This window comes from Myotis daubentonii, chromosome 16 (genome assembly GCF_963259705.1).
Source record: "Myotis daubentonii chromosome 16, mMyoDau2.1, whole genome shotgun sequence".
In the NCBI taxonomy this organism is placed as follows: Eukaryota; Metazoa; Chordata; class Mammalia; order Chiroptera; family Vespertilionidae; genus Myotis; species Myotis daubentonii.
In genome coordinates, this window is record NC_081855.1 from 50,485,740 (window position 1) to 50,506,779 (window position 21,040).

The window sequence follows — 21,040 nt, forward strand, 5'->3', positions numbered from 1 at the left end:
CTAGTTTATAAATGGTGCACACCCTCACATACAGTATATTTTATATGTGTCTATGATTATCTTATTTAGAATTTTCTAAAGAGCAACATTAATTTACCAATCTGTTTAGTATAAAGATTAAAATATACATTCTTAAAATTATATAAACTGGTTTAAAAACAAAACAATGTGCACTGTATGCTTACTTACAATTAAGAAGAAAAATGACCAAAGGCCACTATTTTTCCTCCCATTGCGAAAAATGAATGAAATCACATATGTCAAGAAAATAAGAGATGTGACATATCCAATACTACACAGGATCTGAAAAGAGAAGATTAAGGTTGAATAAGGTAAACGCTATCTAGGAAAGTATTCCTACTTCAACCCCAACTTTCCAAACTATGCACTAGCAGAAGTAAGGTGAAGTTCTTTGGTTTAAGATGAATAATGTTACTGCATCCATTAAAAATAAGCTAATGAACCATTTCCTAATTTTTGCCACTTACCTGAATTAACAAGTTCTGGATTATAACTATCATTTCATCTGGGTTAAAAATGTAATCCATTATTTGCATCACAAGGAGGATCAAGAAGTACAGTGGGACGTCCACCAACGCCTGCCCAAACCAGTAAGCGGAAGGGTGGAGGCCTGAGATCCGGAGCTGGGAGTGAGCTTTTTTCTGATTAAAAAAACAAAGTCATCAAAGGTACTGATAGTTCAGGCTGAGAAATTGCAGCTATGTAGTCACAAACATTCTATGTTCCTTCTATATGTTATGCTGACTTAGTGAATGGGTTTCACGTGCCACACTCCTGCTTCTGGGGTATTAATAATGCTGTAAAGTACACGATGACTTCATTATTTAAAGGGAAAATGCACCCACATATCTAGCTTACATTCCGTCACAGAATGACTAGGGGTTGCTTCAACGAGAAGATACCTGTTCCTTTCTTTCCAAAGCTACTCCTCCCTTTGACATCATGAAGACTTGCTAATTATACAAATAATCAAAAGATGTAGGTTTACAATTTCCTATAAGATAGATAAATTGTATGCTGGATGTCAATAGTGCATTTATAATTGGCATTTTATTTGGGGTCTAAGAAATGATCATCTCCCTAGTCGACTTCATTAAAAATGGCTTCTTTAGGTTGGCCTAAGAAGTCTTCCGTTAAAATGTTACACTCCCTGTCTTGAAGCAAACCATACTTTTCATTAATGTAAGTGAAAACCAGTAGTGGATTTTGATATCGTGGACCACACTATAAGCTGTATTTTGTTGCAATGATGGTTTTAACATGAGGTCCTAAAATATAACGTGGCCTGTTCTAACAGTAAAGCACAAAAGCATTTAAAATTTTAAATCTGAAATTGAGTCTATAAAAAAAGATGAACTAAGGGGAAAGTTTGAAAGCAGATAAGTATTCTGGAAAGGAGAGTATGGCTGGAAGGAAGCAGGAAAGAGAATGACAGTGAGGACACATTAGAGGGCTGACATGCCCTATTTATTCATTTGTTCATGTGCCTGCCTTTGCATTGGTCAAAGAGCTCTTGTAGAGTTTAAGGTGTGTGTGTGTGTGTGTGTGTGTGTATGGGGGGGTGGGGGATAAAAAGGCAATAAGCAAATAAGTACAATAGCTACATAATTAAAAATGTTATTAAAATTAAAAATGGAAAACAAGTAAAATTAAAATTGTTAAGGAGGTTCAGGGTCATAGGAGAGGCTTTACAAAGGAGATGAATTGTAATACGGCATTGGGGTAGGGAGGGAAGGGTCCCTTGTGAAGGGTTAGGGTCTAAGCCAGTGATGGTGAACCTTTTGAGCTCGGCGCGTCAGCATTTTGAAAAACCCTAACTTAACTCTGGTGCCGTGTCAAATATAGAAATTTTTTGATATTTGCAACCATAGTAAAACAAAGACTTATATTTTTGAGATTTATTTTATATATTTATATGCAATTTAACAAAGAAAAATCAACCAAAAAAATGAGTTCGCGTGTCACCTCTGACACGCGTGTCATAGGTTCACCATCACTGGTCTAAGCAATGAGTAGGAGTATCCATGTGCCAGATCTGGAGCATTGCAAGCTAGGAGACTAGGAGGAGAGAAGGCAGGGCAGTGAGTAGAGCTAAGGTTTGGGGGACCCTAGAAAGAAGCCAGTAGAGCTGGACATGGCTATCAAGATGAGAGTGGCATCAGATCAAAGTGGAGACACCCGGGTCCACCCAGGCTTTTGAGGCTACGCAAGTATCTCATTCTTTTTCCTTGGTTTGATAAGGAACCACTGACAAGATTTAGGCAGGTAATTAACAAGGTCAGGGTTGTGTTTTTAAGATAGTGCTCTGTTACACTGTGTGGAAAATGGAATAGGAGACAATAAATAAGGCCCCATCGAGAGCAGCTAGGGGGGCTGTTGTGCTCATCCAGGAAGAGGGGATGTCTGTGGGTAAGTGCCTAGGAATAAAACTAAGTGGTAGAGCAGATAAAACTCCCACTTCCTGTTAGATGATGATATCGCCTAAGCTGCCCTTCCTGAGATCTCTTATTGGTTTAAGAAAAATAGCATTTTCTTTATAGTTGCCAACCTTTAATGAAAATGTTGGCTGTTCATTGTTTCAGGTACATAAATTAGGTGTACCACCTACATATAAACTTATGGTCAGAGATGGGAAAGGGTTCCCTGGGCATTAAGAACATGTAAACACTTTGTCAACCCTTCTTACTTTATAGTCACCGATGCTGCTCATGGCAATGAACGGAGTAAAACAGGCCGCCCCAGGTATCCAGAGGAAGGGATTGCTCATGGACTCATACTCCTCAGACATGGACTCCTGAAATCATGCAGAACACAAGAGTTGATGGCAATTGGGTATAAGGTTCATTTTTACTTTCTTAACTAAATCACTCAAATAAATCAACCAATCTGACTACCAAAGATACTTCCCAAGGTTCTCTTTGCAACATCTTTCCACATTAACTTTCAATCACGAGTTGCAACAACATGAGAGCTTTGAACATGCCTCCTGCTTTACTTAGGAGGAAGCAAATGCCACCAGGTCGCAAGAATTGGCCAAGGTCCCACAGTTAATAACATGCAAGGTAAGCACAAAACGTCTGCTCTCTGACTTTATGAGGGTAACATTTAAGCTGATGTCTTTATGGGCAATAGAGCTGTGGACTGCCAACGCTACTCTCAGAAAGTGGTGCCAAATCAGTTCAGTCTAACACGTATGAAGAATCATTCCTCTGGCTCAACTTAATGCATAAGTAGCAAATTCAAACGCCTTTGGGGACCTGGTAGATATAAATGCACGAGTAGGGGATGTTAGGAAATGAAAGTGACGGGGCTTGGAGAAAAATGATCAGCACACATTCCACGTAAGGACATTAAGTCTTAAAAACGTCAAAATCCTTTACAGGTCAAAGAGGGCCTTGGGTTTTGCTAGAAGCTTTGATCTGATCTATGGTCGGTTGCCTTGCTACACTGCAAGCCATCGGTATCATGAGGTCTGATATCATGAGTTTTGAGATCATCTTACTTCTCTCTTCTCTTAGCCCAGCGGTTCTCAACCTGTGGGTCGCGACCCCTTTGGCAGTCGAATGACCCTTTCACAGGGGTCGCCTAAGACCATCCTGCAGATCAGATATTTACATTATGATTCATAACAGTAGCAAAATTACAGTTATGAAGTAGCAACGAAAATAATTTTATGGTTGGGTCACAACATGAGGAACTGTATTTAAAAGGCCAGAAGGTTGAGAACCACTGTCTTAGCCCCTCCTAAAACTTCTTGGCAAATTATATTTTAGCCCTATCCAGTTTGGCTCAGTGGATAGAGCGTCGGCCTGCAGACTGAAAGGTCCCAGGTTCGATTCCGGTTAAGGGCACATGCCTGGGTTGCGGGCTTGATCCCCAGTGGGGGGCATGCAGGAGACAGCCATTCAATGATTCTCTCTCATCATTGATGTTTCTATCTCTCTCTATCTCTCTCCCTCTTTCTTCCTCTCTGAAATCAATAAAAATATATTTAAAAAATTATATTTTAAACAAGAACTGCTTCTAGTTCTAACTAAGCCTGTTCTCCAATCTACTCAAAACTGAACACTCTGTAATGGAAACAATGCATTCCCAAGGAAAGTAATAGTAACAGCAGTAACGATAACAAATGTATTTTATTGAGCACCTATGGCTTCCTGCATCATGTTTTATAACTCATGTTTATACTAACTTGGCCAACTGAACCGAGTGTTCACATTGCCTCATTTACTTCTAAAGAAACCCCAGTGATGAATTTCTTACCTGTATTTTTTGTGTGTGTGGATTGGCAAACCAAGGCTTGCAGAAGCCAAGTTGTTAAGGAGGCCCCAGTGTCTGGCCTTGATGACTCTGGCTGTTTCAACCAGGTCCCACTACTTAGGACCAGAGATGGTGACAGATCGAAGACCAAAAGTCATTCCTTTTTCTGAATTAATTGTATTTTCTGCTGTTCCACTGACCCTAAGTCATCCAATTAAGTTTACAATGTTATACAATTATTTTAAATATCGTGTGTGTGTGTGTGTGTGTATGTGTATATATATATATATATATATATATATATATATATATATATATATATATGAATGTAAGTAAGTTGTAAGTATATAAAACATGACCCTGGCCAGTATGGCTCAGTGGTTGAGTGTAAACCTATGAACCAGGAGGTCACGGTTCAATTCCCGATCAGAGCATATACCTGGGCTTGATCCCCAGTGGGGGGTGTGCAGGAGGCAGCCGGTCAGTGATTCTCTCTCATCATTGATGTTTCTATCTCTCTCTCCCTCTCCCTTCCTCTCTGAGATCAATAAAAATATATTTTAAAACAAACAAACATGAACTTATTCAATAATAAGTTCATAAAAATCAACACGATGCTATTTCAGCATTTCAGGTATTTTTTTAAAAAAAACTTCTTATAGTTCAGGATAAGGGATGTAATATACTTACTTCAAGATACGTGCTTCTGTCTGTTTGGATGTGTTCTGAAGAATTAAAAACTCCAAGTAGCCCATTGCTAATGATGTCCATGAGGACAGGGAAGCAATTCAGCCTTTTGGTATTGCATGCTATTGAAAATCTCTGGTGCTGAAATAAAACAAATGTGCATTCTGAGTCCTCAGAGAGCCAATGCAAAATGTAATGCAAGAATCTGATAGAAAATCGAAGTATTGACAACACAATAAGGCTAAAGCACTGAATACGATGAATACCGCCATCACTAATATTTGATTAAGTCCCAAAATACTGCAAGAAATACAGTATTGTGGTCTTTACTGGCCACTGCATCAGCCACAATATGTTATATGCAGGCTGTGGGCAACTAATTGTAGCCCACCTTCTCCTCTACAAATGAGAACTACCCCGTCTGCTCATGTCAAATTGGTCTTTAAGGCGGTCAATATGTATTTCTCAGATTGCACGTTCATACTCCATCTTTGGTGAGATGCAGCAATCAGAGCCCAACATACTTTGTCATCACCTAACACCGTGATAGCACCGTTGTATGATGGCTCGTTGGCACCACGTCGAATTCCAAACGCATCCACTTCCAAAGCTATGTTCTGCTGCCTCAGTGAATGTATAAAGTTTTCAATGCTCGACCCTACCAAGAAGGTAAAATTCAAAAGAAGCAAAAATGTAGTAAAACAAGTCAAATAGTATATTTTTTTTAAAAAACCTTATTAATGTCACTCAAAGCATACCATAATGATGATTTCCTTAAAAAGGCAGAATTGATGGTGTGGTACTAAAACCCATTCTGATACCAGGGATATGACAAGGTAACTTTACCTAGAGGCTAGGTATTTTACTTATAATGTTGTTAGTGTACAAATATGCATAACTCACAGACAACAGTAAAGAAAGAGGGGCTTGGAGTGGGGCAGAGGTGGGCAAAGGAGGGGGAGATGGAGACATCTGTAATAGTACCAACAATAAAAATCAATTGAAAAAATACTGTTTAAAATTATCATTATCCTTGAAGATATTAATCTTCTATTTTCTTAGAAATTTGGGATATATTTTCTTTCCAGAGCCTTAGAATGCATAGTACTTCAAAAATGTTATGGAAAGATCTAGAAGATCAGTCAATGGTCAAGTAAGCTTGCAAAATGTGTTTCTAAAACCAACTCTTCCACCCTCTACTTGCCATTTTTGAATTAATTTTCTGTTTGGCATCATGTCCAAATAGTCCATTTCTAAATAGTCCAGCTGGTGTTTCTCAGTGTTTAGAGCATCAGCCCATGCACCAAAGGGCCTCAGGTTCGATTCCCACTCAAGGGCATGTACCTCGGTTGCAGGTTTGATGCCTAGCCCCGGTCAGGGCATGCGCAGGAGGCAACCGACGGATGAGTCTCTCTCACATTGATATTTCTCTCTCTCACACATCGATATTTCTCTCTCTCTCTCTTTCCCCCACCACCCCTCCCTTCCACTCTTTCTAAAAAAGTTATGGAAAAATATCCTTGGGTGAGGATTAAAAAATAATAATAAAATAAAATAAAATAATAAAATAAAATAAAACATACAGAGTGTGATTTTTCTTCATGGTCTATGCTGTCTGGGGAATCTCTGAACAAGCACAACATTGAAAGGTTGAATTTGAGCTCCATGTTCACCTGTTTTATTGATGACCAGTAGGTGTGTCAGAGGAGCTTGAGGCGGTTGTCCCGGTGAGAGGAAGTACATATTGGGAGACAGTCCCCAAGAATAACTCTTCCGATATATCTCATAGAATAGATATTCCAAAAGCTGAGGGAAAAGGCTAATGCACAAAAGCAGTAATCTGCATAAAGGAAAAGGTAAGAGAAAATCATGTAGAGCAACTTTGGTAGGTTTTTACAAGTGGGCAGAGAATAGATGTTTTAATAGAAATTGCAAACACTAACCACATATATGAATCATGCTTTTCTTCCCCGTTTCTTTTTTCCTAAAATAAGATGGTTCCTATGAACCTCTCCTTGGTATTTCTATCTCTCCAAGTGCTGTCCTCTACCCCCTTCAGACATGTCATTCAAGCCTAGGAAATATGCTGATTACCACTCTTAAATATCCCTCTCTAATCCCCACTTTTTTGCTCTGATTCAGTCTCGCACTTCTTCTTTTTGGGGGGGAACCACTGCAAGCTGGCATATCGCCAACACCCTGACTTGCTACACTCTGAAACTTTCCCTTTCCTCTCCCCAATTTCTACAAGTTCCAACATTTTCTCATCCACTCAGGTTCCGAAGTTCAATTATGATATACTCATTTCTCTCCCATACTTTCCTTTTCCAAATGCTTGAAAATTTCTCTTATCATCATTAGTACTTGCCTTGCACCTTCTTCTCTCTTCTACTTTTCAAGTTTGGACCTTAATTATCTCTCTTATGACCTCTTTCAACATTGTCCTAAATGGCTCTTTTCCTTGTGCCCACTGTCTACTGTTTCCAAACCATTTGCACTGTTTCCCGGCTAAGTTTCTTGGCATTCTGTTCTAATGATATCACTTGCCTGTTCAAACTAAAAACTAAAACTTCAAAAATTCCTTATTAGTCACAAAGTCCAAACTCTCTAGCTCTATGTAATATATTATCAATATTGTTTTTACTTTTTTGCACACTCTGTGTCGCAAAGAACTCAAATTAATAACAGTTCTGCAGACTTCCCATGCATCTCCACGCTCAGAACTGCTCTCTGTCTGAATTTCCGTCCTGCTTTCCTTCCTTAGCTAAATGTTCCATTTTCCTACATCAAATTCAAATTCTACCTCATGTAAAATTCTTTTTCCAGTGCCCTATTTGGACGCTATGGTTGACAATATTGTCTGATTTTGGACTATGCTTTCTTACTGTGCTTCTCATCACCCTCGAGAGCCAATGGAATGAATGAGTGCCCTGGGCAGAGAGCAGGGCTCATGCCAGGAGGTATCACTCAGTGAGAAACCGGAAGCTGGAGAGGACTGTAGAGGCTCCAGACAGTGACGTGAAGCCTTGGCTAAGATGCGGCCAGGCACAAAGGCGAGTGCTAACATTCATGCTTCTGGTAAACTACATCAACCTTTTGATAAGAGCAGATCCTGTGTGAAACTAAGAGAAAAGCCCCACACTTTACCTGTTTTAATTACACACCCACCTAAGCAACTAAAAATTGGCTTCGACTTCTATGTTTAAAAGACCATATACAATTGCTGAAATTTATTTTATCCATGATGGGTTGTTGTTTTTTTCCCCTCTTGAATTTATTTTGAATGTGCCGACCATGCACACCTGGAACCCTCGGGTACTCACATGGTCATCAGAGTTTTCTTTTCATTCTTTAACTTCAGGAAGCGAACTTTCGCTATCGCACAGGTCTGCTGCCTCCAGAGAGCCATGCCGCTGGCTGTTTCCTCTGCCTCCTTAAAGGAAGACAAAACTTGTTCCAGCTCGACAAGGCCTCCTGTGTCTTTTGTCCTGTCACTTTGTAACTGTGTCCAAATTCCAAGATCTAGAAAATATAAAATCAATAATTTATAAAGTGCCATTTCAGATGTGCCTAATTTTGATTTCCCTAAGATTATCTACTCACTACATGGTGTCAGAGTAGAGAGCCTTGGACAAAGGTACAATTAATCTAACTCATGGTTTTACTTGAGCACCTATTACAGAAATGGGAATGAAGCAAAAAGAAAGAAAGAAAGAAAGAAAGAAAGAAAGAAAGAAAGAAAGAAAGAAAGAAAGAAAGAAAGAAAGAAAGAAAGAAAGGAAGGAAGGAAGGAAGGAAGGAAGGAAGGAAGGAAGGAAGGAAGGAAGAAAGGAAGAAAGAAAGAAAGAAAGAAAGAAAGAAAGAAAGAAAGAAAGAAAGAAAGAAAGACTATAAGAAGAAAAAATGTGATATAACAAAAGAAAAATTTGTATTTTCTGAAGAAAAAAATTCTGTGTCTATAGCTTTAAAGGACTTAATTTATTCTAGAGAAATCAATGAAAAGAAACTTATATTTAGCCAAGAAGAAGAATCTATTCATTGCAACAGATAAACTATCTTAGTATTTCTGACACAGCTAGAAAATTTATTTTTTTTAAATATATTTTATTGATTTTTTACAGAGAGGAAGGGAGAGAGATAGAGAGTTAGAAACATCGATGAGAGAGAAACATCGATCAGCTGCCTCCTGCACATCTCCCACTGGGGATATGCCCGCAACCCAGGTACATGCCCTTGACCGGAATCAAACCTGGGACCTTTCAGTCCGCAGGCCGACGCTCTATCCACTGAGCCAAACTGGTTTCGGCTAGAAAATTTAATATAGATAGAACCCTTTCCTTTCCCCTCTGGTAATATTAAATTGGTGGAGGCAAGATTTTTTAATATAGCCATGGTTGAAAATAAAAGTTATGTCTTTTAGAAGAGCCTAGAGAAATTGATCAGCTCTAGACTTTCAGAAAGCTAGATGAACATTAAAAGGTAAGTGTAACCAACCACAAAGAAAATATATCAAGTGTATAACTTAAAAAAGGATAAAACATAAAACCCCACTTGATCAATAAGGAAAAAAACAGAAAATGAAAGTGAAAAAGTGCAATAAAGAGTTGACACAGATAGTATACCAGAAACAAAGAACTACCTTAGAATCATTAGAGAGAAAAGGCAGAACACTTTCCAAGGATGACAATTACACTGACAGAAAAAATTTCAACAGTAACAATGGAACCCTGAAGACACTGGAATGATGTCATCAAAATACTACAAGAAAAGCAACTGTCAATCTACAACTCTAATTTCTTATCTTGGTAGCTCTTATACAATATTATGTTATGTATATAATAAATATAATAATAGTAAATATTGTCTGCTCCATGAGGATTTAGTCTTATGCACTGCTGTATTCCACATGCTTTAAAAAATGCATGGTACAAAAATAGGATATTCTAAGTGGGAGGCCAGCTTTGAGAGAAGGGGGTAGGAAACAGAAATACATTTCTATCTGTTCTACATTTTCCCAAGACAAGACTAAATCATTAGACTCCAAAAGCATATCATTTCAACATTCAAAGTATATTTTCAAGATAAAATACTGCACAGAAATATAAAATTTAATTTTTTTTTACCTGATTCATCAATAGCTGATTTTCCTTCTAGCTTCAAGAATACCTCATTCAAAGTTGTCATGGAAACACCGTAATTCTCAATGCCTTGATGAGACCATCTATCAAGATCCCTATAAAGGTCTAAAGGTAGACACAAAAATGCATCAAAAGAATGTGATTTGTAATGAATGAGATTGATAATAACATTTTAAAAAATAGAAAATTCATGTGATAGAATGCATTAATCAGAAGCAGTTATGATATAGAATTTCCCTTATTTATAAAATAGTCTAGACAGTATATACATTTCCATGTCTTCTTGAGTATAAAATGTTAAAGTTATTTTTTTTTATTCTTAGAAAACTATGTATGTGAGGGATTTTGAAATAAGTTATATTTTATTTAATGTTTTAAAATATTTAATTGTTAGATTATGAAGAGTGTTATAGATAGATTGACTGTGTCAACCCAAAATTTATATGTGGTGGAAATCCCCATTATTTAAGAAATATTTTCTAGAAAATCGAGATTTATACTTTCATGTTAGGCTTAATTGTTAGGCAATACAATAACAAATGCAAAAGAGCTAAGGTTATTGTAACATCAATATAAACCACTCTGTGGTCTCTGCATTCTGTTACCTGGGAATTTGTTTGTCCTTTCCAAAGGCAAAATATATACAAGCTTTTCTTCACTTTGTGCTGTTAATTTGGCATCAGGGATGTGCTGTTTAACAAGCGATGTTATATTGTCTGGATCACACATTTCATTCAAATGCAAACTAACATTTAAAAAGAGTAAATTTAAATTATTTTTCTCGAACACTGTCTCTACAAACAATTGTAGTATGTGCTCGTCCTTTCATTAATGAGATAAAACATGTATAACCTAATGAACGAAGTGAGACATAAAAACACCAATATAGTCCAAACTGTATAATCTGTACCACATGGCAGGGGAACCAGTGTAAGGGATGTTAGAGAAAGAGAACGTGACTCAAGGATTAGAATTTGGAGAAAAGAGATATTCTGCTAGACCATGGCTGGGGTGAGGTGTAAGGGAATGCCTAATTTTGTTTCCACCTGCTCAATAACTCAACTTTGAATTCTCCCTTTGCAGTAAAGTATGGGTCCTTCAAAAACTAGCACTTGAACATGGTAAAACAAACATAGAGGTACTGTCATTAAGAACATGGTTTGATTGTTCTACTGATCCTTGTTCCAGAATGCAGGTTTAATGTCTCTGAGCATCAGTTTTCTCATCTGTGAGACTGAACAATACTAAGCTTTCCAAGGATCTCAAAATACAGAACAAAATAAAATATGTATGAGATAGCACAGGGCTTTGCACTAAGGAAACCCTCAATATCTTAGCTGATGTGATCTTTTTTTCTTTTTTGATCCAAAATGTATTCAAGTTGAAGCTTGTCTGTCTTGTTATGAGAACAGACAAAGTTCTTCAGGAAATCACTGGATTTGAGCAAGCCCATTATTAGTCACATGCACTGAATTACACTGAGGCTATAGAATGACAAGGGTATCACAACTGACTTTGATGACATGAACCTAAAAAAATCCATTTTAGAAAAAGCTATTTTGTGCTTACAAGGCCCTGTGCTAAGCACTAAGATACCAAATAAGGATACAGCCCTTGCTGGTTTGGCTCAGTTGATAGAGCATTGGCCTGAAGACTAAAGGGTCCTGGGTTTGATTTTGGTCAAGGGCACATGCCCGGGTTACGGGCTCAATCCCCAGTAGAGGGTGTGAAGGAAGCAGCCGATCAATGATTCTCTCTCATTGATGTTTCTATCTCTCTCTCCCTCTCCCTTCTTTTCTGAAATCAATAAAAATATATATTTTTTGGAAAGAATACAAAACCTTCTCTAAAGGATCCTGTAACAAAATATAATCCTATATAATAAAAGGGTAATATGCAAATTGACCCTAACAGCAGAATGACTGGGAATGACTGGTCACTATGACACACACTGACCACCAGGGGGCAGATGTTCAATGCAGGAGCTGTCCCCTGGTGGTCAGTGCACTCCCACAGCCACAGGCCAGGCTGATGGCTGCCAGGACAGCAGTGGTGGCAGGAGCCTCTCCCGCCTCCTCAGCAGCACTAAGGATGTCTGACTGCAGCTTAGGTCTGCTCCCTGCTGGTAAGTGGACATCCCCAGAGGTCTGCCAGGCTGACAGAGGGATGTCTGACTGCCAGCTTGGGCCCGATCCCCCAGGGACTGGGCCTAAGCCAGCAGATGGACATCCTCTGAGGGGTCCCAGACTGCAAGAGGGCATAGGCCGGGCTGAGGGACCCCCCCGAGTGCACAAATTTTTGTGCACTGGGCCTCTAGTATAAATATAAATATATAATGATATAATATAAATATAATGTAAAGCATATTATAAAATAAGTGAGGGAGAAGGAAGTTGAGTCAATTCAATTAAGTGCTTTGCACATTGTCAATTACTCATTTGTTCAATATCTTTAGTCTTAAATGCAAAGCAGTTATTATTGCTGCTACTCCATAAATGAAGTTACTGAGAATCAAGTAAATTAATGAAGTTGCCTAAGACAACAATTCAAAGTAATGCTTTCAGGGTTCCTGAGGAGTGGGTGCTTTTCAAGGAGAAAACACTCAGAAAAGACTTTCAAGAATGGATACGATTGGAACGTGGTTTGAAGGGGTTGGAGGATGACATGTTAAACAGATGTCCTATCTCAAGCAGAGACAAAAACGCTATGGAACACCCAAGAGAACAGTGGGCAGTTCCTTTTAGTTGGAAGATACGGATTCAATCAGGTAGTACCAAGCAATCATGATGGAATGGTAGGCTAGATCAGGTCAAGCACCTGAGTAAATATGGGGGGATTCATTTAACCACTGGAGATAAAGTGACTTGAATTATTTTTAAGAAATATTAATATTTTAGTGGGAGTATAGGGGTGATTCATATTACACCTGTAATCTTGGCCCAAGATTATAAATGAGTTGGGCAGATTATTAAAACTCTCTGACATGTCAAAGGAGAATAATAATACCATCTTAAAGTTATCTGGAGGTTTAAATATGATATATGAGCATTCCAAATGTCAGTATCTTAGCAAGTACCGAAGACATAGCCAATACTTATTAAGTGACAGACATTACTTAATAATGATAATAACTATGATCTGGAAGAGAAGGAAACAGGAGAGAATGAAGGAGAAAATGAATTCATGGGGAACCAAGAGGAGGCTATTGAAACTGTCACAATAAACCCAAATAAGCAATGAAATATGATAAGAGAAGGGACTGGAATATCAATACGTTTCTTCTAGCAAACAAAGTGTTGTGAAAATATTTTCCAAAAATTTTATTTAAACGTCGCCTAATCATTCTTATAGTCTTCATGTCTGCAACCCCTCATCTCATATCCTTCACTCTAGCTAAGAAAAAGAGCCCCGGGGTGTAGTCCTAACACATATCTCTTGAAATGAACACACCAGTTGTGCAGTCTACTTGCACATGCTCAATGCTGATATCCCCTGCCCTCAGCTTTTCCAACATGTTCTAACCTGTCTCCAACGGTGAGGTCGTACCTTAAATGGTAGCCGATGCCCCATTTCTTCTTCAGGAATAGAGATGAGCCTGCACACTTCAGCTTCCCATTAGATATAAACACCTTTCGGTCTAAGTATTAAAAGCAAAAAAATAAAATAAAATAACTTGCATTAAGGTATTGTATTTTCACTATTAATATAAAAGAACAAATTCATTAATAAGCAACGTATTTTAGAAGCATGACCCACTAAAACAGATGCATTCGAATCCTGATCATATGCAAGCCACTTTCTTTGTCATACAGTAACTAAAATGACATGTTAGTTTATTCTCTAGTACTAGTATATTTAGAAAAAATTATGCATTGAAAGGATCTGTTTCAAGCCAACTGACATTCATATTGAATAACGTCAATATGAACGTCAGTTGTTATTAATCTTTTTTGTTGTTAATCTTCACCTGAGAATATTTTTTTCCATTGCTTTTCAGAGAGAGGAAGGAAGGGAGGGAGAGGGTATGGAGAGAGAGAGAGAGAATCATTGTTGTGAGAGAGACACATTGGCTGGTTGTCTCCTGCATGCACCCCAACCAAGGGGATGAGGAGAGAACCCATAACCCTGTTATGTTCCCTTAACCAGGAATCAAACCTGCAACTCTTTGGTGCACAGGCCGGCACTCTAACCACTGAGCCCACTGGCCAGGGCAAAGCATAATATATCTTTGAGAATAGCTATATATTTTACAACCAATGCAATAGGTTCAAAGTACTTCCATGGCACAATGTACTCAGGGATATAGGTGCTCAAATGGGTGAAAGATTCTCATGGCAGTCATACCCATGGCAACTAACTGTGCTGGAATGAATCTATACATATTCCACATGTGTCTCTGATTTCTCACTAAGGTACATGCAAGAAACCTAAGAGTCACCAGCCAGGATGTCAGCCTCATCCATGAACTGGGTGCTGAAGAGGATGACTCTGTTTGATTTCCTCTCTTTAAGAAGGTTCCACACACGGTGCCTTGAGAGAGGATCTGATCCAGCTGTTGGTTCGTCCAGTAGCAAAATCTGCACAGCACAGAAGCACATAAAATCATTTCCCCTCCCAGGCAAAATTTCATTAAAAAAGCAACTTGTATTTGGAGACATAGCTCAGTACTTAATTTTCCATTGTAACTGCTCTCTTGCTTTTAGCATTTACAAATTAAGTCTGACCGAATACAATTGTTTCTCAACCCTCAATCTGATTTTATCGGTAATTTTAGTTTGATTTACCTGAGGATCTCCTAAAATGGCAATTCCAAAAGTTAGTTTCCTTTTTTGTCCTCCGCTTAAATTTTGAGCAAGAATGTCTTGAATATTTTCCATTTCCAAGTCCTGTAACACTTGTTGTACCTAAACCAAAGAAAGGTTATTTGGTCCAAAACCCAGACTGGTTATTTTAAAAAACATTTGTCTGTTCATTATAAGGGGCCTTTTTGCCCTTTAGAGGGTGAACTGGGTAGAAGTAACACAAGTGCAGTTAGAATTTCCTAGGTAAACAATTTCATCCTCATGGCTGCATGGCATTTAACATGGAATCTACCTCTTGTTCCACTTCCTGTGGCTGGATCCCTTTTATTTTGGCAAAGAGCCTGAGGTTTTCCCTCACTGTCAGGAAGCCGAATTGCACATTGGATTGCGGGCAGACTCCAGTGAGCATGCTGACAGTCTCCAAGTCAGCCGTTTCTGAAAGTGAGTGGTTGTAGATGGTGACCGAACCTAAAAGTTAAAGGTAGACAGTTAACATCAGGGTAATGTTGCATGCTTGCTTTATGTAAGATATTTTTAAATGAAAAAACAATGCATGTGAATCACTAGAGTCCTTTAAAGATATTGGGCCTACCTATAGGGAATACACTATTGACTAATTAAAAATGTAATGTTCATAACACATCTGACCCAGCTGGGTGCCAATTCATAAGCATAAAGCTACTTACCAGGAAATATTTAAACCAAAAAGATTTTCCTCAATAAAGAGAACATGAATCGATACAAGAATAACTTGAAGAAACTTCTAAAACTTTTAAATACCTGCATGTGACTAGTAGTTAATGAAACTACTATTGAAATTAACTAATAAAAATGCACAGTTAATTCATTTGCCCATGTTCTTGTCATTAGATAATTGTCTTCTCACCTGATGTTGGGTCCGACAATCCACTGAGTATGTTTAACAGGGTCGTTTTCCCAGCTCCACTGTGACCAAGGAGCGCAGTGATCTGGCCTTCATATATGTCAAATACCAGACCTGGCAGTATATATATAAAAAAATTATACTCAGAGCCTACATAGTAACTTTACATTCTCTGAAATTTTTGTAAGTTCTTATAATATGGGTATATTTGGCTAGCAATAGTCAGAATCATCCCAAAATTCCTTTCTTTAAAATGGTATCTTCTATGATATACATTTTATAGGTGTAATATTACCATAATATATTATTCTATGATTAACAATTTTGGGGATCAAAGCAGTTTTGTCTTTAAAGATGGGCTGATTACAATGAAGATAGCTTTCAGATTAGAGAATGCAGTGAGCTGAAAATACACTAGCATGATCCTATCATGCATCTCTCAAACCTATAGGATATCAGGGTTGCATCTGACTTTCTGAAATTGTTACGTGGTTTTTCCTTCGGAGGGAAACATACTGGGTTCGAACAAAGGAGCATCATGATAGCTGGACTATCTGTTCTTCGTCTGCCAAAACAGTATCACAGTTGAGACACAGTCTTGAAACCACCCCGCCTGTTACATATGATATTTATTACCTTTCAAAGCTTCTACTTTTTCATGCTTCCCTTTTTTATATTCCTTTTTAAGATTTTTTATTCTGGAAAAAAAAGATGAAAATGTTTTGAAGAAATGGTGGAGGTGGACAGATGGTTGAGACATCCATTCACTGGAGGGTCTCTTTCCCCTTTCTGCCTCACCTGCCTCTTCCTTCTCATCGTATTAACCAGGAAGCAAAGAGGAAAGAGGCAGAGTGAATCGCAGAGAAAAGGGGGTGAAAACAACCAGGGAGATGGTGACCGTGTCTGTCACAAAGACAGCAGGCAGAGAAAGAGAGCCAAGCATGAACAATGGAAAAGAGATCATGAAGAAAGTGGAAATATGAATACTGTTTATTCATGGATGGCTGTTGCTAAACCACAGATATTAGTAAATGTAAATACTGACAATATAAGAAAACAAAATGTTATATAGAAAGAGGGTAGCCCTTCCTGAGGGCAGCAGCCTGGACATCAGTGGGTACAAGAAGGACACCGAAGAAAACCTTTGTCATATCTGGGTTTTGCCCAATAGATCTCTGGTCTCTGACGGGTGTTTCACTTGCATCTCCAGGTAGTTCTTTCATTACCTGATGGCTTCTTTCCCATGGAATTCTGGAGACACTGGTTCAAAAGAGTCATTAGATGAAGAATCTGAATCTATTTCATTCTCAAGGGCCACGTGGTCAGCTCTTTGGTGTTGAAACCAAAAAGAGGGTTTCAGGAAAAACCAGGGGGAATGTCGACGTCCATGTTCAGCTACATGAATGGGAGGCAATTAAATATTGGGTCAGGCACCACTTTAAGGACTGCAGTCACCATAGCAGTAGCATTCTTCAGCTAGTTCCGACATGTGCACTAATAATATCATTATCCTTCATCGCTTACAAGTGTCTGTGTCTTAAAAAAATGTTTTTTTATTGATTTCAGGGAGGAAGGGAGAGGGAGAGATGGAAACATCAATGACAAGAGAGAATCATTGATTGGCTGTCTCCTGTACACCGCCTACTGGGGATTGAGGCTGAAACCCTGGCATGTGCCCTGACCGGGAACCAAACCTATGGCCTCCACATTCATAGGTTGACACTCAACCACTGTGCCACACTGGCCGGGCGCAAATGTCTCTTTTTTTAAAGAAACAATCTAAAGTGTCATGGCAGAACAAGATCTTAGGAAGTTATTCTATAAACACAGTACAGAATACCATTAGGCTTATTTTTAAAGTTTTGAAAAAAAATGCCTACTAATTTATAGTCAACACACCATAGATATTATTTAACCCACTATATCCTAAATATTATCATTTCAATCTGTAATCAATATTAATATTATTAATGATATACTTTTTATTCTTGTACAAAGTGTAGACCATTAAAGAAATGCAATGAATAAAATTGTGTTGAGTCACAATCATGAATCTACTTACTGGGCAAAACTTTGTCAAAATATAATGTTAATGCCAAATAGAGAAAAGTATCAAAAACCAACATGAAACAAGTAGCTATTATTAGGTTTGGGTTGCTTGAAGAGTCCAAATGGGTGTTAGCATTCACATCATAGTCCAAATGTATAAGCTAAAAAACAAAAACAAAAAACATAGACTATTAAAAGGATAAACAGAGCATCAAGAATTATTATTGTCTTACTAGAGGCCCAGTGCATGGATTCGTGCACCAGTGGGGTCCCTTGGTCTGTCCTGTGCCCTCTTGCAATCCAGGACCTCTTGGGCGATGTCAGAGAGCTGGTTTTGGCCCGATCCCCGCAGGCCAGGCCAAGGGACCCCACTGGTGCATGAATCCATGCACCAGGCCTCTAGTATGCATATAAGATCTTTGGTTAATCTCCTCCCGCCCTCCCCTTTGCCCCTTTCCCTCTGAGATTCATCAGTCTGTTCCATGTTTCCATGCCTGTGGTTTCTGCTCTTATGTTGAACATCTGCCCTCTGGTGGTCAGTGCGCATCATAGTACTGGCAAGTTGGCCAGTCACTTGGGCTTTTATGTATATAGATAGATTATAGACATTGGGATTGAACATAATTCCTGTCTTCGTAGAGCTCTAAACTAAGGGAAGAGATAACAATGAACCATCTAACTACAAAGCAATTTGGGAAGTTAATGGAAATAGGTATAAAAAGCTCAGAGACCCACCGGCAGAGCAGGCAAGTCCTCCAGGCAGAAGTAAAAACTCAAGGAAGGTGATATTTGAGCTGGGTTGCCTATAGGATTACATCCAGTTTAGGACGGGGGGAAAAGGAGAGAGCCTTCTGGACAGGGGGCAGGATTTGAAAGTGAAACCATGCAGGAGTGCAAATACTTCAGTGGTAGGACAGAAAAAAACAGAATACTTAGTATATAGCAAGATAGAATGAGTTTATATGTAACATCACCCTTCATTTGGCATTTATAGTTATGCTGTCATAACTAGAATTAATTTTCTGAGAGGAGGCTCAGTTTCATTTAAATTGGCCCATCAAAAGGTAAAAATGTATTTCCATGGAATTCCTGGTTTTCAAATACTGGCCATGATATTAAGGGTCATGTTTCTTGAGCATTAAATTAGATACCTCTTCAGTGGGACAGCCCATTAAAAGTAAAAGCAGAAGCGCATCAGTAATGGAGTATTAGCCGGCACTTAGGGACTTAAAAGAAAATGAACTGTGCTGAGAGAGAAAAATAAAAGCATACACCTCCTTTCTATACCTTCTGTGTGTATCTTTCCCAAGGTAGATGGGAATTTTAATGTTTAGCACCTGAAGCATGAATTATTCAGAGGAAATCTTTTTAAAATATTTTGTAGAAAATGAAGTAGTTACACCAGCTCTTACCTGGGACATCCCGACAGTGAAAGCAAAGGGGCTAAGAAGACACAAGGTCCATTCCAAAAAGGCGGGGAGATGCCTATACAAGGCAGTGAAACCCAGGCTCCCCCAAACGACCGTGAGCAGAAAGACGACAAAGCTGGTAAGGAATGGTTTCTTTATCAGGACGCTCATCATGAAAGCTAAAGTTATCTGAGAGAAGAGAAACACTTTAGGTAGTATCTACTTCTCTGAGAATCATCAGTGGCATGCTAAAGGACAGGATTTCATAGTATGACATTTTGTCCATTCCCTCCCCACCCCTAGATATTGTCTCATGTAAATACTCAAATACTGCAAACAGAAAAGAGCAGGTGTGATCAGAATTAGTGATAAATAATGGGTAGGTTTCCCTGAGAAAAAGAAGAGAAAGAAGAGGGAGGAAGGGAGGGAGGGAGGGAGGGAGGGAGGGAGGGAGGGAGGGAGGGAGGGAGGGAGGGAGGGAGGAAGGGAGAGAGGGAGGGAGGGAGGGAGGGAGGGAGGGAGGGAGGGAGGGAGGGAGAATTTGATTAAATTCATCAACTCACCAAAGACAAGCCATAGAGGAGAATGAGCATGAAGACCACCACAAAGCTAGTGAGGACGACAACACGGGTAGATTTTACAACAAGAGCCATCAGAATTGCCATAATAAAGATGAAGCCAGCGTACATCACACTCCAGGAGAGCCTTGCAGAGAAACGAAACGTCAGTTCAGAGTGCTGCTACTCCATCACTGGACTCATTCATGAGTTCAGCAAATGATTTGTGAAGCTCATCATATAGCAAGAGTAAAGGGAATACAACAGCTAATACATCAGAAAATTTCTCTGCCCCTAAAGTTCATATTCTACAGGGGACGGTAGGCAATAAACAAGTAAACAAATAATACAGGCAGCCAATTGCAAAATAAAGAAACTGAGTGATAAAAGGTGAGAGTAATTGGGAAAGGTTTCAGGGAAAACATTTATGAGGATTTGTCAGTTCGAGACTTCTTCTTTCAGTAAAGTAATTGTATAAATATCATGGGCGAAAAGTAGATGAAGCAGCAGCAAACTTTGTCTCTGAAGAGCCAGATAGTAAATATTTTAGACTTTTTAGACCCTGTGGTCTCTCTTGCAACTACTCAACCCTGCCTTCAGAGCACAAGAGCAGTCGTTGAAAAATGTGCAGCCCTAACCAGTTTGGTTCAGCGGATAGAGCGTCGGCCTGCGGACCAAAAGGTCCCAAGTTCGGTTCCGGTCAAGGGCACATGCCTGGGTTGCGGGCTCAATCCAATATGCAGGAGGCAGACAATCAATGATTCCCTCTCATCACTGATGTTTGTATCTCTCTCTTCCTCTCCTTTCTTCTCTGAAATCAATAAAAATATATTTTTAAAAATGTGCAAACAATGAGTGTGGCTGGGTTCCAATAACAATTCATTTGTTAACACTGAAATTTGAATTTTATATGAGTCTTTGTGTGCCATAACATATTGTCTTTTAATTTTTCCAAACATTTGAAAATGTAAAAGTATTCCTAGTTTGCAGATTGTAAAATAAAAGGGGGGTGTCATATTTTGCCAACCCCTGATATAGATGATTAGGTAAAGATTAGATATAGACACAGATATGAACACAGGTATACAAATAGATATGGGAATACAAATGGATATGAAGATATGTCATTTCTTGCTATCAATACCAAAGAAGCAGGAAGTAATTTCTTTATGGGGAAAGAGAGTCAACTTTCTAATCATGCAAATCTAGGTTCCAGCTTTCTCTGTTCCACTGT

At 38.7% G+C, this 21,040-nt stretch overlaps 1 protein-coding gene across 4 annotated transcripts in view; it reads right to left on the reverse strand.

Annotated features, from left to right (window-relative positions):
- The window catches only part of ABCA9 (ATP binding cassette subfamily A member 9), a 52,388-nt gene that overhangs the window by 15,293 nt on the left and 16,055 nt on the right, over positions 1-21,040 (reverse strand). For all 4 annotated transcript variants that reach the window (XR_009449344.1, XM_059671023.1, XM_059671022.1 and 1 more), the window contains exons 9-27: positions 19,813-19,954; positions 19,253-19,438; positions 17,854-18,001; positions 17,018-17,186; positions 16,428-16,489; positions 15,795-15,905; positions 15,201-15,376; positions 14,891-15,010; positions 14,545-14,683; positions 13,653-13,743; positions 10,712-10,851; positions 10,092-10,211; positions 8,292-8,490; positions 6,642-6,808; positions 5,493-5,626; positions 4,972-5,109; positions 2,708-2,815; positions 489-662; positions 190-303 (exon numbers count right to left, since the gene is read on the reverse strand). Coding sequence is in view for 3 of the 4 variants with exons in the window: in XM_059671023.1 (XP_059527006.1) it covers positions 190-303; positions 489-662; positions 2,708-2,815; positions 4,972-5,109; positions 5,493-5,626; positions 6,642-6,808; positions 8,292-8,490; positions 10,092-10,211; positions 10,712-10,851; positions 13,653-13,743; positions 14,545-14,683; positions 14,891-15,010; positions 15,201-15,376; positions 15,795-15,905; positions 16,428-16,489; positions 17,018-17,186; positions 17,854-18,001; positions 19,253-19,438; positions 19,813-19,954 (2,638 nt within the window). In the remaining variant the exon portion in view is untranslated. The remainder of the gene's footprint in view (positions 1-189; positions 304-488; positions 663-2,707; positions 2,816-4,971; positions 5,110-5,492; positions 5,627-6,641; positions 6,809-8,291; positions 8,491-10,091; positions 10,212-10,711; positions 10,852-13,652; positions 13,744-14,544; positions 14,684-14,890; positions 15,011-15,200; positions 15,377-15,794; positions 15,906-16,427; positions 16,490-17,017; positions 17,187-17,853; positions 18,002-19,252; positions 19,439-19,812; positions 19,955-21,040) is intronic.